Below are 22,564 nucleotides of genomic sequence, written 5' to 3' on the forward strand. Positions count from 1 at the left end.
ATATTAGACTTGTGCATTTCAACTGAACCTTTAGTCGTTTCTGCTATCCAGGTTTCGAGAAGGGGGGATCCATTTTCATGTGTCTCCTGAAAATGGGTGGGCATCCAAAAGGCCGTTTTCGTTCCATAGCCAGAAAATGTGTCTACATCCGGCCCATTGCTGACAATGGGGGGGGGCTTCACAGACTCCCCTTCCCATCATTTTAAGGGCTATCGGGATGAAAATAGCCACACTTGGAGGATATATCTACAGTGCAGGCCCATCAAATTTCATAACATTTGGGTCATCCCTGATTTTTAGGAATTTTCTTTCTAGAAATAAAATTTCCTCTAAAAATTCCTTAAAAAAATGTATCTATCTCCTGATGGCCTTGCCCTATTTTACTTCTCCAGAAGCAGCAACAGGGCACCATTCCTTTCTGCCAAATGTCAAATATGCACTACCACATCACACAGCCCACTATTGCACTTTCTTTACTAATAAAAACAACAACAGCAACTTCTTCCAAAGCTTTTGCATTTCTTGTTCTCACAACATACTGGACGAGGTCAGCATCCACCATCTGCAAGCAAGCAAGTAGCATGTCAACTTATTAGAAAAGCACTCCTGTATGATCCTCTGAGGGGAAATTTTTTAAGAAAGAAGACAGATTGCAACAGGTAGTATTGTTGTTGGTGGAAGGCTGGTGGGACCAGGGTTGTTGGTGGTGTTTTGCTGCTACAATTCTTATGAATACTAGTACAAATAATAATAACAATAATCTTTTATGTGCTGATGAAGGTTGGAGTTAGAGAGAGATGATGGGTTCTGTTGGCTCCTTGGCAAAGCATCCACAGAAGCCCAATTCTTTTTATCATTAGGTAGCAACAGCCAAATTATAATTATTAAATGAAATTAAGAAGCTAAGGAGCATAGAAAGAAATATAAAGAGAGAGAGAGTTTGTGATAAGATTGCAAGGAAAAGAAATTACTAATAATGTATTGGTGGCAAGTGTAGGTAGGTAGGTAGTTTTTTCTGAGAATGAGGCGCTGCCATTTGCTGGAATTCCTATAATTAAGAATAACAATAATCTTTTAAAAGTACAACTTTCTGAAAGAGAGAAGGGAGGAGAGATAATGAGTAAGGATTTAGTAGAGGCTATAGGTTGACTCAAAGCTCTGAGCTACCCTAAAAGAAAAACACACCCATCCAAAAGTCCCCAAATGCTAAGAATCCATCTACCCATCCACATTTTCCAACTCCCAGTCCTGCAAAATGAAAAATCAAGAAAATAAAAAAGATTCAATGCTAGAGAGAGGCCAAGCCAATCGGACTGAAGCACCCCTCTCTAGCGCCAGGATGCAACTGAGCAACTGAAGTGCTCATCCCATTAAACAGACAAAGCTTGCATAAGACACATCATGGCTTTTTTCTATTCTGATTGGCCCAACAGTCAGGGCTCACAAAGGGAAAACCCGTGTGAGCATGTGGCAGACTATCTAGGTACCGCGTGCTCCCAAACAGAGCAAATGGAGCCCTGACAGGCAGCCATGTGGTGCGATTTGGTTAAAAAACAACAACAACATGGTGGCAGAGCACTTGCTATTACAGGCACCCGAACAAGCTGAAGAAACCAAAGAAGCCAAAGGTAAATGGAAAAATAAATGAATCCATGCACAAGTCTACTACATATACGTCACACAGGTCATACGTTGGAGGAAAGCAATAGGATTTATATCAGGTAATCGTTGTGCAATGTTTCTAAAATGCCTTATTTGTTTTAGAAATGTTCAGCATCATTATCCACAATTACATAGAAACCTCAGAAGAAAACAACACTCTAAAACCACTGAAGAGTAGATGAAAAAGCGAAGAATGTCAGAAACTGATGTTGTTATACTTACAGTGTATACAAATGAGTAGATGAACTACAGGCCATCTTAAATTTCCAATCCAGTCAGAAGGATGGACAAAAAGGAGTTTTATGAGATGACCAGATCGTATCAGAACAAAGCTATTTGTTAAACCTCATAAACTATGTATTGATACTGTAACTGTATGAGATGTATACGTGCCTTCAACTTCTAGCGGGGGTTTTCTTAGTCAAGAAATATCCAGAAGTAGTTTTGCTGGTCCCTTTCTCTAAAATCCTGTCTATAGTACCTGGTATTCATTGACCATCTCCCATTTGAGTATTAAGCAGGGCTGACCCTGCTTAGCTTCCAGGATCATATGGTATTTGGTGCCTTTAGGGTATTAGACAGCTACGCCATACTTTAAGGGAGGAAATACAGATCATGAAGACCCACATCCTTAATAACCAGGAGGTATCTTAAGAACAGTTTCATTCAGGACAGAGGTCTGTCCCTCATTAAAGGGGTGCTGTGCAATTAAAGGTAGTGGAGCTACATTTCAAGCCACATAAGGCATTGTGCTCCTTTGGCCAGTTCTATCCTTGACTTTCATGCATTTAGAAAAGCCCTGAAATACCACCTGGTTGTACATGTACAGATCCAATCAACCAATGGACCATGTAAATATTTCTGGCACCTTGACTTTTTCTTCAGGTTTGAGACTCTGCTCTGTGTGTAAATGAAGAAAGAAAAAACACACTGTCCTATAATAATCGAACTTTGAAAATGAGACAATGAGTCTAAGAAAACAGATTTAAACATTATTTTAAAGAAGAGACTTTTTTAAAAAAATCTGTGGAGCACAATTTTGTTCAGTAGTTTGGTAGTAGCATTTTCAAGCAAGTTTGACTTTAATGGCTTTCACTATATATATATATATATATATATATATATATATATATATATATCCTCAAGTGTATTACACGGAGTAAAGTATTCAGTCTAAGATACACCCATGGACTACATTAACTTCATAGCAGTAGCTTGGTTTATAGGCTCAATTCATCATGACCTATAAAACGTTAGGCAGAAATGCTTTAAATATCTGCTAACACCATGTGGAGGCCTGGGAGTACAAGACAGTGTGCTCTGAAGCGGCAAAGACAGTATTCTTCTGAGAAACTAGCACACACTCTTATGTCACTGATATAAACAGGGAAAGCATGCTGAATAATGGATAACTTGGCCAAGTCTTTATAAGCAATTGCAAATCTGGCTGGATTATTTCCCCTTTGTATTCTCTTCAAACAGAGTTACACAAATATAAATATAATCACACTCAGCTTTGGGGTCTAGAAAAAGTAAGGATCCTTTTCTAGTTTTTGACTATAAAGATCAGCTTTATAAAATGTGCAACAGCACCACGTTTAAAATTACAAGCTTTATATTTATAACTCTAATGCATTAAACTGGAATGATTTAGGCTTTCTGAATAATGATGAGCAATGTGTTAAGCTATTAGCTGCAATTTTATTAATGAAGCAAGAACATAACATCTTCCTACTGCTCTTATCTGTACCCTGAAGTTCTCATATTTCAGCAATGCAAAGTGCTATTAGAACTTACGACTAAGATAAGATTGAATGGCTTATACAAGTGAAACATTTTATGAAGTTCATTTTTTAAAATGTGTCACTTTCACACACTGTGTAACAAACTAACTCATTCCAAAAGATTGAGATAAGATTTATAACCACAGCCAAAGTAACCGGGATAGTCTTTAGTTTTTCAAGAGAGTAGAGACTGTACAGTACAGTCTAGAGTTGTATTCAGTTTTCAGTAGCATTTAATTTGCCTAGATTTTTATACTATTGCTCATTGCCAAATGCTGATGCTCTAAAAAGAACTTTACAAAATTATTTTTATTTTCATCTACACTCCCACAACGATTTCCCCACTTTTGTTTTGTTTTTTTAAATGTTAGTTCTGTTTACTAGAGGATATTCAACATGCATCCTATAGAGCAACCAACCTTAGCAGAAAGCTTTAATTGCTTCACATAGGAAACCACATTACTATTAATTCCACAGCAACCGTATAATGTATAAACTATTGCTTTGCAAACTCTAGAGCAATTAGACCTCTCGGCTATTTGGCTAACTCTGCTGCATGATACCCAGTGCAGTTAATTATATTTTTTGATGTTAATAGTCTCTGTCAGTTTCAAGCATAAATCCTCTTTGATGAATATTTAAATTATATTTGAATAAAAATAATCTTGGTTACATTTCCTATTCAGCAGTCATCATAGCTTAATAAAGGTCTCTTCAGGAAAGGGCTGAGATAAATGGGTCTGCAGTCTCATGTACAGGAACTCTAAATTCACTTTACATCTGATTTAGAGGTTACAGTGACCAAAGCAGCAATATAATTAGTTATGCTGTGGCGCTGGTGGAAAAGGAAAGTGTCCCATACAATTGTGTTATTGCTTTTATACATAATGAGATTATTGTAAGCTTGCTGGATGTTCATTACATATGTTATATACATGGGATATAAATCAAGAAGTCAGGTTCAGAAGGTCTGCCATTGAGAAAGAAAAGTAGGATTGTCAATGGACGGGGGGAGAGGGAATTGCCCTTCTAAATGTTATTTGTATTTAAGAGAGTAGCTTCAATCAAAACATTTGCAATGGAATGCATGTGACTGGATACAGAATTATACTTTTCTCATTCCACTGCATTCTACCAAGAACTCTTGAGGTTTGGCACATAACATAACCTAAAGCACTTCCTTGTTCTTCTTGAGACAAAATATTGATCCATTCTACCCTCAGATGTATGTGTGACCACTTACTTTCAATCAAGATGAAATGCTTTTCACCAGAATACATGTGGCCATTAAATGAGTCTGGTATAGACAAAAACCCTATTTACTAGATCACCATAATAAAATGGTGGGCAGAAAACCTACAGTTAGCAATATACCTTTGCATCATCCATGTCAAAGTAATTATCAGTATTAACAATATGCTAAATATAAAAAAAACCTCTATTAACTTCATTTATGACAATATTTAAAAGAGAAGAATTAATCACCCTCACTGATGCTATGAGTTTAACTATGCCATGATGTCCAAGCAGTCTACAAGTTAGTTTACTTTTCCATTCTGCCAGCATTAAGTGAGGTTTTTTCTTTACATTAAGCCTAGTAGAGTCTGACTCTGGGGAGGGGGGGGGGTGTTCCTCTAAGCCAAAGGGCCGGCATTGTCCACAGATCCCTCCAAGGGCATGAGGCCTGCATGACTGCATGGAGTGCCGTTACATTCCCACCGAAGCGGTACCTATTGATCTACTCACATTTGCATGTTGTTGAACTGCTAGGTTGGCAGAAGATGGGGCTAACAATGGGAGCTCACCCCCCCCCCCCGGCAGATTCAAACTGCCAACATTAGATTAGCTCTAATTTGGGCTGTAGCAGTAAAAAGCTATTGTGATCTTTAAAAAACAACGACAACCAATTGTGTAACAGATTTAATCTAGAAATTTAACACAACTGCAACAGAACAAATTGGAAATGTAGATTAAAAATTCCAAGAATAGTTGGTTATACTGAAGGCATTGTATTCAGTGCAGGTTTTTTTCTTCTTTTACATACCCACGCATTTCGTGATATAATTTATATTTTGAAATAATTGGAAGTAAAATGATTGAACTTCTATCGTAATATCTCCTGTCACTAGCAAAAACATATTGTACAGATTGTTCAAAATAATTCGCTTCTTCTGTGCCTTTAGAAAATAACACTGTTGACAAGTGTAAGTTTCATTGAGTTTATAGGCTAGTAGTTTAAAATAGTTCACCCATGGGATAAAACTGCATTTTTTTTAAATGACCAAATACAACTGCTAAACATTATAGATTGCAGTATGCTTCATTTAACAAAACCTGCCGAGTTGTTTTTAAGAATAATAATATATTCAAATGAAGCACTATTGTTGGACCAGGAGCATAATTAACAATAAAAAGAAAACATTATGCATGTGCAAAAACTAAAATGCCATCTAAATTCCACATACTGTTAAATATTTTTCAAGGATGTAACCAAATGCTCTTCTGCATCTTTCTTTTATGAAGAAAATCAATTCACAATGCATATATATATATATATATATATATATATATATATATATCCTAAATAGGAAAAAAAACTGCAAACAGCCATCTGATTACAAATTTGCCCTTTGAGACCAGTGTGTAGAAAGAATGCCTATGTCTGTAAGTCCGCTTTGATGTGAGCTGAAGCCAGCTCCAAATAAAGGAATGCCTAAGAGAGTATGTGTCTGGCTCTGATAATCATGTACAGTAGAGGTTTGTCAAGTATCTTTAAGATTTCGGGTATTGAAAGCCAATGACATGCCAAAGGAAAATAAAGACCTGATATTTGAGATCAGCATGTACAATGACAGCTTTGATGCACATTCATTCAGGGAATGCACTCGTCCAAACTGGTATCTGATATGTGACAATCAATACAATTGCTTCTGGGGCAGAGAAAGAGCAGCGAGTATCCGAAGTGCCAAGTGAAAGAGAAAGAGAAAAATGCAGGTTGTAGATGAGTTTAAGACACCTTTCACACCGAACACCTTTAAGAAAATAGTAGCTGACTCAAGATTAGAAGGTACAGACTGTACTGATGTGAAAACCACTAAAGCAGAAACACGTCCATGTCTAAACCCTCTCTGAATAACAAAGCTGGAAATAATTGTAAAACAATATTAAGAAATAAAGTTCTAAAAATACTCTACAGTATACTTTCATAAACCATTTTTGAGCTTTGTCAGAAGGCATATATACTACGATCCTACCAAAACGGTTCTCAGTAGGGTGCACTGTAATGTGATAATGCACCAGGCAAACCCTTTTCTCAAACTGGCTTAGGTTTTCAAACCATGCAGGTTGGAGGTTTAAGGGGCTATGGCAATTCAGAATGATGAGATTAATCTGATGAGATGGGTGATTTCCCTATCCAACTGTCCCAGTCTGTAGGCTCTAGTGAAAGCCTTTCCTTTATTCATTAGCGCCAGAAAGAAGAGGGACAGCCTTGTTTTCACTTGAAAGGAAATTCATCTGATTTTCCCACACTCCCCCCTCCCTTTTTTTGAAGCCTGACAAGCAAGGGAATACATGTAATGCTCACAGGATGGGGTCTGATCAGAAAGGTAATTTATTTTTGTTTTTTGTAGCTATGCATCACTCATGTTGACAAAAGGAATTAAAAACATCATTTGTCAGAAGATACCTGACTGCTGGAGAACCTCTTTGCTCCCTGCCTCTTCCTTTATTCAAATAAATGAGCTTTTCTTTAAAAAAAGAAAAAAGCATACTTTCCAGACAACAACAAGAATGGCGATCTCAAATTAAGAATCTAAGAATTTTAAACAGTCTGTCCACTAATGTACAAATAGAAAGGTCAGGAGAGCAAAACAAATAAACAGATCATGTACTGAGCTCTGACTTTAGCCAAGCTACCGCCTGTGAAGGATCAATGAGTGACACAAAAAGGGGAGAGGAGAGCAAAGCAATTTGAGAATACAATGTGGCATGCAGACATTTACTAGAATAGCATACCTAATAAAATGTGAATCAGTGCCCTGCCTCAAAGAATGTACTTTGATACTGTTCTTAATTAAATTTTTCTTTTCTTTAAATGTCTTCTTGTAACAGAAATGTAAATATAATTCTCTGTGCATTTTGAGAGAACTGACTTCTACTTTGCAATTAATGTTAACAGCAATAATTATTAAAATTGTGCAGACTACAATGGCAGCTTATTTTGTGAAAGTTCACCGTTCATTTTGAAACTGACTTTTTTCTATTACATACATATCTATCTATTACATACATATTTTTCAAGTAATTATTATTTTTATGCCTAAATATGAATGGGATTTTTCCCCTAGCTGTATATGATATGATCTAGAGCAGGGCTTCTCAAACTTTTTCAACCATGGAGCCCTTTTTAAAGCAAAAGTTTATCTTGGGGCCACAAAAATGTTTATATATTATTATATTATATTATATTATACTATATTACGAGGGGTATTTTTGAGGTAAGGTCCGTTTTGTTGTAGACACTAGTAGTTCGCGCGCATACCGCAACGAGCACATGCGTCGTGTACCAGCATGCCTCGGGAACAACTGTGATCAGTTTCCGCTCTGTAGCTAACCTGTACGGTTCTGTTCTGTGCTTTAAAATGTTTAAGACTATCAACTCATCCTCCGCATGTGAGGTTCGCTCAGGTTTTTGTCAGCAAGGAACCTGCCTGCTGCAGAAATTCATCGACAGATTTGTGAAGTGTACGGTGATACTGTTATGAGTGAAAGCAAAGTGCATAAGTGGGTACAACAATTCAAAGATGCCCGTGACAACGTCCATGATGAGGACCGCTCTGGTCGCCCTTCCTTGATTACAGTGAACTCTTGGTTATCGGAGCAGGCGTCAAGTTTTTATGAAGAGGGTATTTTGAAATTGGTTCAGAGGTATGATAAGTGTTTGAACAAACTTGGCAACTATGTCGAAAAATAGAGTGAAGTATGTACTTTCTGAAAATAAATTTACTTTTTTGAAATAAACTTTCGTTGTGTACTTATGTTCAAACGGACCTTACTTAAAAATACCCCTCGTATATTATATTATATATAATGTGCATATATCAAGCATGGGCAAACCTTTTGACACATTGTGTTTTAAAATTTGATAGACGGGCCAGGCTATTGGCAGATGGTCAGAAAGTGTTTGTGTAAACTTTTTTTTTGCCGGGGGGGGGGGGGGGGAAGCATGAACAAATTCCTTTGCACATTGCACATATCTCATTTGTTGTGCCAAAAAGGAAAAAAAAACCCAAAAAGAACAATACAGTATTTAAAATAACAATTGTAATCAACACAGTATTTCAGTGGAAGACCCCAGGGGCCATCCAGTCCAACTCCCTTCTGCCATGCAGTGAAAGCACAATCAAAGCTCCCTTGAACAGGAGGGAAACAGGGCTGTGGAAGCAAGGACAACGTGGGGGAAAATGCCTGCAATTGCATGGGGAAAGGGTCTCGGTGGTGAGTGGACACAGGAGAAAGGGTCTGTACCCCGGGAGAGCAATGCTGCTACAGCTGTTGACAGGAACAGGAAGGAGGTTCGGCCACAGAGCCCTAGAGAGGCCTTGCCTTCTGCCTCAGTGGGGCCTCCCTCCCTCCCTTCGTGCAATGCCTTCCTTTTCCAGGCCTGCATTCATTCCCTCTATTGCTTGCTCCCTCCCTTGGGGTGGGAAAGCTACCACTGTGCACACTTGGTTGGGGTGAGGGAGCTAAGAGGAGAAAAGAGAAAGGAGGGAAAGTCCCACTGTGCATACTTAGAGGGGGAGAGGGAGGAGGGAAGTGTGGAGCCCCTCGGTATGTTTCCTGGAGCCCTGAGGGCTTTACGGAGCACACTTTAAAAACTGCTGGTCTAGAGTGACATACAAGGCACAATAGGAATTCTGTGGTTGGAAACTGTGATTTAGATAATGCAGGGCTGATTCTTTAAGAGAAGGAAAAGTAAACACCGTTCACCTAAACAAATTTATGATGATGCTTAACTTCTCCTATTTAAAGGTGTTTAAGCCAGAATTGAAGAAAATTGATTGCTAAGCTTTAGATTCACATAAGTGTGAAAGAAGAATAAATCAAATCTACCTAGCAGCCTGAAAATAGTGAACTGGGACAAGTAGATTACTGTTGAAGAGGCACACTTATCAACAAACACATGTGTTGTTAAAGTTCAGAACTTTATGAAAAATAGTTACAGGGTCATATTCATTCCATGTCTGGGGATTACATAAAAAGGATGCAGGTTTGTTTGATTCTCTCTTCTATGTCCTTCACTTCAACTTTCAGTTAGGAACAGTTTAGTGCTACCTTTAAATTGTAAAAAGAAATGCCTGACATATTGAAAAGAACAATTTTTCTAATCAATAGTTTGAGTTTTGCTTCTTTGCCTAGATCTCAACATACTGCTAACTTGGGGGTACAAATCATGCTTCCATGTGTCCCACAAGTACCTCTGGTCTCCCCAGTTTTATGGCTCTTATCAAAAGAGATCATTTTTTGGTTGAAAAGGGAGAAATGCCCTTCCTGTAAGCTTCTAGGAGTAGTGATTTTTCTTCAAAGCTAGGCACAATCTCGCTCTTCTTTCACAACACTTTAAAAGAGTTTTCTTACACCAGGTGTGTATTTCTATATGCTTTTAGTTAATTGTCAAGGATTGAAAATGCTTTTTCAAATTCCAGAGTTAGTAAATTGGCCCCTAGACCCCTAAACCTTGCCTCTCCCAGCCTAAACTGTGGTTTCCTAAAAATGGAACAAAAACCTCCAATATTAGCAACGTCTGTCAAAATTTAAAAAGTTCTCCTTAGGAATATTGTAATATACCCTCTTACATATCATTGATGAAAAATATGACAAATATAACCAACCAACATCACAATGTGGTCAAGATGGCAAAGTATGTTAATGAGAAAGAACTGACAAGACAGAAGAAGATTGCAGTATTGCCTGGGCGTTGTGTAAAACATAAGATTCCCTTGGCCTTCTGAGTTAAGTAAAAACTATTTTTGCACTCAAGTTTACAGCAGATGGAAAAAGTGGGGTGATATAAGACTAATTTGAACTATTCCAGACAAACTGGGACAGGTGTGTGGGGTGCTTTTACTTTGCATTATACTGACTTAGATAAAGTGTTTCTGGTTTTGTAGCTGAAAAACAATCCAAATGCATTTAGCAGCACTACAGAAATTATTAGAAATAATCAGAATAATTTGCTACTTTGCATTCATTGATTGATAAATGTTCTGAGATTTAAAAGAATGCAGCTTTAAAACAAAAACTATACATGTACTTCAGGCAAAAAGCAACAGAATAATTAAATTTCAAACTCTGTATTTCATTAACTCCCATCATTATCACTGCTATAATCAGTGCTAACGGAGCCTTGAAATTTGCATTGATGTGGCCTCTCCAAATGGATTGAGATTATTTTAATAAATGGGGTGCTCTAATTTGTACTCAAAGTGGGAGGGGAAAAAAAGATGTTTTTTGATCTGCCCAATACCATCCCATCCCATTATAGCCCTTGTTTGGAGGATATTATAAAGGTTAAGTACTGTTAAGATTGATTATAAGAGCAGCTCATTTTCCAGTGGGCTACATATGTATAAACAGGTTTAATTTCAGTTTGATGTAATCTGTAGGTGGGTCAGTTATTTATTTATTTATTATATTTAATATGTTTAATTAGCATGAATATTTATAAACCACTTAAACGGTAACAGTTCTCAGAAAACTGTTGAGTAGGTGTTTGACCTCCTATAAGACAAGGATACAGCAACATTTCAAACAGATTACAGTGTTTCTCTCCTTGCTGTCACCTTCCTGCTTTCTTGCTTTATTCTCAGAGAAACGTTTAAAAGGATCTCTATTAGCCTTGTTGTGGGGTTCTATTCCTTCAAGTTTTTTATTCCTAAATAAAAATAATGGTGGCACCTGAAATATTTTCTTTCAAAAAAAATCCTAAGATGTGCAAACTCAATCGATTTCATGTTAATGTGATTCGTTCTTTGAAGTGAACAGTAGCCAGCGTTTCTGTTACCTTTGCGTCATAATTTTGTAGGCATCAGGTAGGAAACATTCTGTGTTCTCCATCTGGAAGGGGTCAGCATCACATATCTTGTCATCTGTCCGTCCATAGTTAGCACTTTCTATCATAATGACATCACTTCCTGGACACCGAAGATCAATGGAGTAGCCCTCACAGGACAGTTCTCTCCTTACCAAACCAAATGGTAATGCAGCTCGACTGAAGCCTTAAGAAATTAAGAAAAAAAGCCATTGAGGAATACAACAACTATTTTGCATACGATAGCATGGGGAAGAGAAATATTTAAGATCCAAAACATGTTCAATCCCCCCGCTCCATTAAAACCTTTCAAGACTTTACTCCAGAGTACTGAATCCCCTTTGGGGTGAGAAGGGCAGCATATAAATGTCATAAATAAATAAAACACCATGGATTTCTCCAGTCAATGACTACATATTGGACATCTCCCACATTATTTAAAACATCGTCTGGGGAATCTGAGCAAATGGTTCATATTATTGTTGGGGATCTACATCCTCCGGTAAGTCTTCCAGTTTACTTTACTAGCTGTCTTAGATGCAATTCTGAAAGCCCTTCTATTTATTTATTTATTTATTTATTTGCTTTATTTCTATACCGCGTTTCTCAACCTAATTAGGCGACTCAATGCGGTTTACACAATAATTAATTAACCACAACAATAACAATTAAAACACAGCATACATCATAACAAACATACCACAATCATACATAATGCCTCGATCACAAACAAGATCCAGTCTCATATCCTTATGCCGTTCCTATGTTCAGTTTACCGTCATTCTGTGTTCAATTGCGCTGATTAGCCAAACGCTTGCTCAAAGAGCCAGGTTTTGAGCTTCTTCCGAAACGCCAGCAGCGAAGGGGCCTGTCTGATGTCATTTGGTAGGGCATTCCATAACCGAGGGGCCACCACCGAGAAGGCCCTGTCTCTCGTTCCCGCCAACCGTGCCTGTGACGCAGGCGGAACCGAGAGCAGGGCCTCCCCGGACGATCTTAATGTCCGTGTCGGTTCATAGGAGGAGATGCGTTCGGAGAGGTAGGTGGGGCCGGAACCGTTTAGGGCTTTGTAGGCTAACGCCAGCACCTTGAATTGTGCCCGGTAGGGAATTGGCAGCCAGTGGAGCTGGCTCAACAGAGGAGTGGTATGCTCCCTGAGAGCTGCTCCTGTTAGCAACCTGGCTGCCGAGCGCTGGACCATCTGAAGCTTCCGGGCAGTCTTCAAGGGCAGCCCCACGTAAAGCGCGTTGCAGTAATCTATACGGGATGTGACCAGAGCGTGGACTACCGTGGCCAAGTCCGACTTCCCGAGGTACGGGCGCAGCTGGCGCACAAGCCGGAGCTGTGCAAATGCTCCCCTGGCCACCGCTGAGACCTGAGGCTCCAGGCTCAGCGATGAATCCAGGGTCACACCCAAGCTGCGAACCTGCGTCTTCAGGGGGAGTGTAACCCCGTCCAACACAGGCTGTAACCCTATGCCCCGTTCGGCCTTTCGACTGACCAGGAGTGCCTCTGTCTTGTCTGGATTCAACTTCAATTTGTTCACCCTCATCCAGTCCGACACAGCAGCCAAGCACCGGTTCAGGACCTGAACAGCCTCCTTAGAAATAGGTGGAAAGGAGTGACAGAGTTGGACATCATCTGCGTACAGATAACACCGCACCCCGAAACTCCGGATGATCTCTCCCAACGGCTTCATGTAGATGTTAAACAACATGGGGGACAGTATTGAACCCTGCGGGACCCCACAAGACAATGGTTGTGAGGACGAGCAGCTGTCCCCCATCAACACCTTCTGGGTACGACAGTCTAGGAAAGACCTGAGCCACTGTAAGACAGTGCCTCCAAGGCCCATTCCCGCGAGGCGTCCCAGAAGGATACCGTGGTCGACGGTATCGAAGGCCGCTGAGAGATCCAGCAGGACCAACAGGGACACACTCCCCCTGTCGAGCTCCCTGCGGAGATCATCCACTAAGGCGACCAGGGCTGTCTCGGTACCATGTCCCGGCCTAAAACCAGACTGTGCCGGATCCAGATAATCCGTGTCTACCAAGAATACCTGGAGTTGTGAGGCCACCACACGTTCCAGGACTTTGCTCAAAAAGGGAAGATTGGAAACAGGCCGATAGTTGACGAATTGAGTGGGGTCTAGTGATGGTTTTTTCAACAGCGGTTTTATTACAGCTTGTTTTAGGCTGGCTGGAATTTTGCCTTCCCGAAGGGAGGCATTAACCACCACCTCCACCCACTCGGCCAATCCCCCTCTGGCCTCCTTTAGAAGCCAGGATGGGCAGGGGTCTAGGATGCATGACCATATACTGTAACTCAGTCCGAGGACATAGTGACCAAAAAAGCAAACTGGCAATGCATGCTACAGCATGCACCTAAGGGTTTACAACATTTTTTTAAGTCTTAAAAAAGTATGGGTTCAGTGTATGTCAGTGTATCCCAGATATTATGTGAAATAGGCTTCCCAGAATATGGTGCGCATTGTAGGCTCCAGCCTCTGCTGAAGTGCATTATAGACCCCAGAGGGGGGGATTCCAAACAGTGAACCAAGTTCGCCCCATAGACTTCTGGTGCACTGATGCGCATCTCTCCAAGAAATGGAAAAAGAAAAGAGGCATGGCATAATAATTACTCTGACAGTGAAAGTAGTCCCTCCCAAACTGATTCCAAACTGGATTATGGTATCAGTGTAGAAGCACTCAAGAGATGTTTTGTTTTTGTGTAGTTTTTGTTTTGTGTTGTTTTGGGTTTTTTGCCTGGGAGGAGAGGGCTGGATGAGACTGAGTGTTCCAGCCACTTCCACACCAATTTGCTCTCCCCTATTAATTTTGCTTATCTTGTTTCTTGTGTCTGGCCTTCTTTTATTCCTTGAATTTCTCAACAAGGCACACTGGACTTCTTCAACATGATTTAAAATATTGTGTGGAAACTAAGCAGCTGGTTCACACACATCATGTAAAAATGAAACTATTTTTCAGAACACATTATTATACAATAAACACATTATTGTGAGTTCATCCCCCCCCCCCAAATTATGAACTTTAGAGCATACAGGAAATGGCTAAGAGAAAACAGGAACTTTTTCAATCACACACTTGTCATACTCTTCAAAGACATTGATTGGAATTTTCACATTAAGTTTGGGATGGCGGCTGAGTGGCTGGGTCATTTTTTTAGTCGGCAGGTTTACAACCATTCTTACAATTCTGAGCCATGCTTAACTAGCCCAACTTTGTGTTTAACTAATTTAATTATTTTTAACAGATGTTTATTATGGGTTTTCTTCATCCCTGGGACTGGGTCAACCTTTGGATTGATAACATTTTAAAACCAACTGCTTCTAAATCAAGTCCTTATTTATTTTAACTGGCCTTCCTCACCCCACCCCACTAAAGCCAAAACACTCTGCAGTGTTTCTATAGCAAGTCCTTGAAACAGCTTTCCTTCAAAGTAACAAAAAAAACAGGGCATCTACCTGTGAAAAAACAATAAAATGTAAAAGCCTTAATAAACCCTGTAACCTAAAACCAGTGTGTGCCTTAATCCTCCTCTAGTTTCTTTTGCTCCATTCTTCTTGTTCCTTTCATCTTGGAGTCTATGTACATAGATGCACTCATCTTTCTCTGATTTTCACCATCCTTTTTTCATTTGTAAATAACAGTTTTCTCTCTTAAAATTTTGATTACATTTAATAATACGAACTTTGTTCTTCGAAAGTAGTTATTGTTTGTTTGTTACTTGATGAATTATATTTGGACTTTTAACTGTTTTTTTTAACAGAACTATGAGGGAATTCCTTTCATCTTTTACAGTGAATGGAAGAGAACCCAGGACTGTGAGAGAGGCTAGCAATGTGTCTTAAATTACTAGTTTTGTTTTAAAGACTGCAGATATGCTTGAAAAATACAAATAAGGAACTTGCTCTCATGAGCTCTTACAAAAGACTTGCTTCTTCTTAAGGATATTTAACTTTTCCTTTGGATTCCTTTAATTGTACTTTAAAAAGAAAAAAAAACTGGTAGGGGTTTTAAGCATATGTTCATCAATTACTACACATTATTATGAGAATGAAAGAGAAAACAAATCAGAGTAATAAACAATGCCTATAATCTCTATAGATGTTTTATGTTTGAAGGTGAATTTCTTTTTCTTTTTTGTGAAAAGAGTCAGCAATATGTGACTGTTATGAAGGTGAGTGAGTGGTCACTGAGATGTATAAAATTTAGAATAAGAGTATTACTATGAGGTAAAAATCCTGGTTTACTTTGAACCAGTGAAAGCTAGCAGGGACTGGTAATGGGATTTGGTAACGGTTCAGCTCTAGCACACACTGTATTATTTTCTTTCTGGGACAATTCGAGATGAGGGATGGGTAGTTTGTGTGCTCCTCTGAATACAGTTTAATGGAAAGCCTATTAATCATTCATAGATGGATGATTAATAGGCCTTTTCTCAAACTGGTATTCAAGGTTGTTTCCAAAATAGAACCAATTATTAATACAGATTGAGTATCCCTTATCAAAAATGCTTAGGACCAGTATTGATTTGGATTTTTTTTTCATATCTTGGAATGTCTGGATTGGCATATATAGGGATAAATCTTGGAGATGGGTCCCAAGTCTAAACATGAAATCAATTTGTTCACATACCCTTATATGCATAGCCTAAAGACAATTTCATATACTATTAAAAATATATCTCAAACACATCTCATGCAGATATATTTAGTTCATGACAGATGCCAGTTTCATTCAGTCTCCCTAGGCTGCTGGAGTCAACACCATGAGTACCATTTTCCCACGGATTCAACTGACTCAGCATGTCACTGAGTTACAAGAGGTTAGAATGTGCCAACTGAAAACCACAAATGCAATAGCCTGACACAGTTATAAAAATAGGTCTGAAGTAAGTGAAAATAGGGTAAAGGGAGAAGTTTAGCCTAGGTTAATGATAAAAGGTTTATGAGACATGCATGAGCAATTTCTCTTTATATTACTTCATTGGGGTTTGGGAAGGGAGACCTGCACATCATTCCAAAAATGTCAATTCTTTCCCCTGCATTAGTAAGATTTATTTTACTAAGTATGTCATTTAACAAAAAGAAAAGCTCCTTATTGAGATATTATTTATAGATATGATCAACAGAATTGAAAGTGTGCAGTATATAACTGAATAAATAGCATGTAAGGAGGTAAATAGTGGCATAGCATAGTAAAGCACATGCCTTCTATACAAATAAAATCCATGGAATTAGTCTCTAGTTTCCCCAGGTACGGATGGAAAAGATTCCCTCTGGGGAAACCTACGTCAGTTGAGAAAATCTCAACTCAAATGGAACAATAATATGATTTAAGGCAGTTTCTTGTGTTCTCTGCACAGTAACTACTACCAGAAATAGTCTCCAAATAAAATAGTGTTGCATATTAAAGCTTCAGAAATACCTATAGCAATTTAAAGAAAATAACACCTATGATATTAAGTTTTCAGGAGCTTGAAGACGTGGTTGTTCCAGTGTGCCTTCTCAGATTAACGATCCCATAGCACTTTGTCACTCTAAAGCACTTTACATTTTTAGGTGTGCTCATATGTCTTTCCACGAACACCACTATCACCTTTTCGTCCATGCTTCAGCACTATTTCCAATTTTAATTTTACATTTGGCCTTCCCATAGTTTTAATTGTATGTTGTCTAATTGATAATGTTATATGTTATGTTTTACTTTAATTGCTTGTATTGTTGTGATTATTGCTTGTATTGTTGTGTTCGGGCTCGGCCTCATGTAAGCCGCACCAAGTCCCTTGGGGAGATGGTAGCGGGGTATAAATAAAGTGTTGTTGTTGTTATTATTATTATCATTATTATTCTGTGCACTGGACAAATGACTTTGTATCCACTGAAAACCACATGGAATTATTGATAAACAAGGTTTACTTGAAATCAACAAAACCAAAACACAGCTTTAATTGTCTCCAGCATATTTCTCTCTATACAGTGTCAAAATGTGAAATAATTGGCTGTCTTTGGTTAATGCTGCACACAAAATTCTGAAGACAAGACTTTATGTGTGGGAATGCTGTTGGTGGGCCTAGCATGACCTCAACCCCAATACATCATTTGAGCGCTCACACATTTAGGTAAATGCTTGAACACAGCTTGTGACATACCCAGAAAAAACTTTATGAATCAGCAGGGATTTGAGTTGAGCTGCTCACACTGTAGTTCACAATGAAATCTCAACACAATTTATTGCACCAGACTGGATCCTTTCAAAAGCTATAACAAGAGCCTAAAGAATGCTGATAAGATGACCTGTAACTAAAACGTTTGCAAAAATAGAGTGCCGGCATTTAGGAAATGCCTGGACAGAGAATATGCAGTCACATATGATGCACTGTTGCAAGGCAAAACATACTCCCAACTTCATTGCATACAATGTAAATGCAATAAAGTATTATACTAAATTATTTTTCTTTAAAAATATAACAGAAATTTTAAAAGTGGTAGGTGGTAAAGGAAACAAGGCCAAATATTGTAATTATTTGCAGTATATGACATTACATTATATGGAATGATCAATTATGGCCAATTCAGTTTCAATTCTTGAACAATAAATAAATATCAAGATCAAAAGGAGCTAAAGGACAGCTAATATATATCATCTAAAAAAATTTACAATGAAGGTATAACCAATTTTGAGAACAGAGCAGGTATTGCCTTAACTTCACAACTATTAGTTACCCCAACTCCTCCTCCTCATCATCTTCAATAGTTTTGCTGTACAGTAAGTGCATAAGGCATCCTTGAAGTGACTGGATTAACCTTGAAGGAGCTGGGGGTGGTGATGGCTGACAGGGAGCTCTGGCATGGGCTGGTCCATGAGGACACAAAGAGTTGGAAACGACTGAACAAATGAACAACAACAAAGTGCGTAAGGAGAAAAGCTAACTTGACTTTTGTCCTCACTGCTTGATAAATAAGCAAGCTTTGAAAATAGCATAATGCAATAAAATATCACAGTCTATTTGAGATTTTGCTAAACTTATAGCATGGCCAACCTTGTTATACCAAATTAGTTGCAAATATATTTAAGGTGTGTGTGATGCTTTCAAATTTCCTGAGCACTTGACATCCACTGTGGAGTTCCAATCTTGTTAGCAACCTTATGAAATAAAAATTTATTCTTATCTCCAATTTTGCAGACAGTGTTTGTGTGTGTTTGGGGGGAGCAGGCAGTGGTCACCAAGTAAATCCATGGACAAGATTCAAACAATGCATTTCCTAATTCATAACACATCCAATTTAGTCACTACATTATGACTACAACAGTTCTCTGTTTTCACAAAAGCCTTATGATTTAATTAACAACATAGCTGAATATTCAGCGAATACCAGAGTCTTAGTGATTGGCTTGTAAGATAAATGAGATACTTTATTAATTTTTTATATTTACATGCATGCTTATGGCCTATTGCATGACATCTTGTTAGGGAAACTACGTATTGTACTTATGCACAATATGCACACTAATAATTATTGAGCCGTGGGAATCTCCTAATGTTCTAAAGCTGTGCAGAACTTCAGGGATGAGCTTGCAGCACTGTTTGGAAGAAGTCAGCAATGCCATCAACCAACAAAAAAATAACAAAGCCAGCGGACCAGATGGGATCTCTGCTGAAATCTTTAAAGAGGGAGGACCTGCGCTGACACAACAACTCCACCAGCTCATAGAAAAAGTGTGGGTGGCCGAGAAAATCCCAGCAGATTTCAAGGATGCCACCATCATCACCCTCTTCAAAAAAGGGGAAAGAACAGACTGCGGAAACTATCGAGGTATCTCCCTTCTAACCTCAGCTGGGAAAATCCTCACAAGAATCCTTGCAAACCGCCTTCTACCCCTCGCAGAAGACACCCTCCCAGAATCCCAGAATGGCTTCTGCCTCTCCAGAGGAACAGTGGACATGATCTTCACTGCATGACAGCTCCAAGAAAAATGCAGAGAACAAAATCAACCTCTGTACATGGCATTCATCGACCTTGCAAAGGCATTCGACACAGTGAATCGCAGCGTTCTCTGGACCATCCTCCAAAAAATCGGGTGCCCTAATAGATTTGTGAACATCCTGCAGCTCCTCCATGATGACATTATGGCAACAGTTTTGGACAGCAATGGCTCCCAATGAGACCCATTTAAAGTGGAATCCGGTGTCAAACAGGGATGTGTAATTGCCCCAACTTTATTCTCCATCTTCATCGCTATGATACTTCACCTTGTTGATGGGAAGCTTCCCACTGGAGTGGAAATCATCTATTGGACAGATGGCAAGCTATTCAACCTCAGCAGACTGAAAGCCAAAACCAAGGTTACAATAACATCTGTTATAGAACTCCAGTATGCTGATGACAATGTCATCTGTCAGCATTCTGAAGAAGATCTACAAGCCACTCTAAACACCTTTGCAGAAGCATACGAGAAACTCGGCCTGTCATTGCACATCGAAAAAAACAAGGTGCTGTTCCAGCAGACACCAGCCAACCCCTTTCCAATGCCAGAGATACAGCTTAATGGTGTAACATTAGAAAATATTGATCATTTCCACTACCTTGGCAGCCACCTTTCCACCAAAGTCAACGACACCGAAATACAACACCGTCTGAGCTCTGCGAGCGCAGCATTTTTCTGAATGAAGCAGAGAGTGTTTGAGGACCGGGACATCCGTAGGGATACCAAGGTGCTTGTTTATAGAGCTATTGTCCTCCCAACCCTGCTATATGCCTGTGAGACGTGGTCAACAGACGTCACATGCAACTACTGGAATGATTCCATCAGCACTGCCTCTGGAAAATCCTTCAAATCTCTTGGGAAGACAGGAGGACAAACGTCAGCCTGCTGGAAGAAGCAAAAACCACCAGCATTGAAGCGATGGTCCTCCGCCATCAACTCAGCTGGACTGGCCACGTTGTCCGGATGCCCGGCCACCATCTCCCAAAGCAGTCACTCTACTCTGAACTGAAGAACGGAAAACGGAATGTTGGTGGGCAGGAAAAGAGATTTAAAGATGGGCTCAAAGCCAACCTTAAAAACTCCGGCATAGACACTGAGAACTGGGAAGCCCTGGCCCTTGAGCGCTCCAGCTGGAGGTCAGCTGTGACCAGCAGTGCTGCAGAATTTGAAGAGGCACGAATGGAGGGCGAAAGGGAGAAGCGTGCCAAGAGGAAGGCGCGTCAAGCCAACCCCGACCGAGACCGCCTTCCACCTGGAAACCAATGCCCTCACTGCGGAAGAAGATGCAAAGCAAAAATAGGGCTCCACAGCCACATACGGACCCACAAGAATATTGGAAGACAATCCTCCTCGGAATACGAGGGATCGCCTAAGTAAGTAAGTAAGTAAGTAAAAACTTCATTTCAGTGTACAATAGATTCCACACTATTGCCATCTAGATTTCGCCAAACCTTTTTCCAAAGTTTGGAATAGGTGGTGAGAAAAGAACTTATTGTCTTCATTCTACTCCACCTTGAGTACCCTTCAGGGTGAAAAAAGTGGAATATAAATGTTTCAAATAATTAAATAAATAAGGGGCCCTTCCAGGCATGCCAAAAATGTGGGAGCCATCTCACTTTTACCTATTGAGTTCAAACAGCACCTCAAGTAAAAGTGAATTAATGCACAGAAAATTGAGGTTTATCAGCTTACTCTGCATTAATTAAATGCCTTGAATGATCTGGACCTAAAGTTCTGACTCTTTCCAGGTGTGGGCACTGTGGGAATAAAAAAAAAACTTACCGGAGGATCCTGCAGCAACACAGGCTCCCCTGCAGTCCTCTTGATGCTTGAAAATAAGTGCCAGGAGGGTGGGGAGAAGGGGGATTTCCCTCCCCCCACCTTCTGACATGTCTTTTTCAAGTATCAGGAAGATTCTACGGAGGGGTTTGTGCTGCTGGCAGGCCTCCTCGGGTAAGCTGGGGAGGGAAAGCCCAAGGTTGTGGGAGGGGGTTGAGACTGAAACCCAGGAGAAAGAAGGATATTATTTTTCTATAAATCATATATTATCATCATCATACAAAATGTCTATAATGAAAAATCTTCCAATGAAGACTGTGATTTCATATGTGTGTGCGTTTTATTTCTACCTACAACATCAAAAATAAGGTTTTCAAGAAGCAGCTTGTAACTCTGATAGAAATGACAATTATACCAAATGGCAATGACAACTACATCAGAAGTATTAGTAGGCCCTGTGAATGAAAAATCATATTGATTCTTTGAACCAGGTAAATGTGACTACTGTCAAATAGTAGTGCTTTTGATGTATTTCGTTCACTTTGGACAAATGCATTTGAAAATGTGGAAGTGGAAAGGGGCTACAAAATGTCAAAGAATGACCTCCAAAACTTTAGGTAAATAACTAGAATAAATACCTTCTGCCAACAGGTGCAGTGTTTTAGGATTGAGTATACTCACATAAAGGAGAAAACATCTGGTAAACAGATGCATTGTCCTATTATGGAAATTAGGGCTTTAGATGCCTGGCCCTTGTTTCTGTAGCATTTCAAAGCCCTTTAGTACCCTACACTGTTAATATATGCTAACAATGCTTAATTCAAGCCAGCCATTTATATTTTGAACAATGAATATATGGGAGCGGGTGTCACAGTGTGGCACCGTCCTACCTAAGAAGCAAAACTATATAAAAATTGCATTTAGGACTTCACCAAAGACTATTAGATTTCAGTGTGAAACAAACCAAGTTGTTCAGAGGGCCCCTGGTCTGTTGATTATTCCAGACCATGAGTTGTAACTTCTATTGCCAAAGAATTATAGGCAGAACAATCCTATATACATGCCTATGAATGAAACCCATTATGGGTCTTACTTTTGAGTAGATATGCACAGTATTGTACTGTAGATGGCAGAGTAGGCTTCCTCTTAATCAGTAATTTGTTAGTATGATGCCTTCTTGAAAACTGAAAGAGGAAAACTTTGTGGGGTAAAATGGTATCCACCCAACATATATA

The 22,564-nt window shown here is 39.3% G+C and overlaps 1 protein-coding gene across 22 annotated transcripts in view; it reads right to left on the reverse strand.

Moving 5' to 3' along the window:
* ADGRL2 (adhesion G protein-coupled receptor L2) overlaps positions 1–22,564 on the reverse strand; it is a 252,039-nt gene that overhangs the window by 92,307 nt on the left and 137,168 nt on the right. For all 22 annotated transcript variants that reach the window (XM_060773818.2, XM_060773800.2, XM_060773802.2 and 19 more), the window contains exon 3: positions 11,512–11,725. In XM_060773818.2, the coding sequence (XP_060629801.2) occupies positions 11,512–11,725 (214 nt within the window). The remainder of the gene's footprint in view (positions 1–11,511; positions 11,726–22,564) is intronic.

Source organism: Anolis sagrei, chromosome 4, assembly GCF_037176765.1.
Source record: "Anolis sagrei isolate rAnoSag1 chromosome 4, rAnoSag1.mat, whole genome shotgun sequence".
Taxonomy (NCBI): Eukaryota; Metazoa; Chordata; class Lepidosauria; order Squamata; family Dactyloidae; genus Anolis; species Anolis sagrei.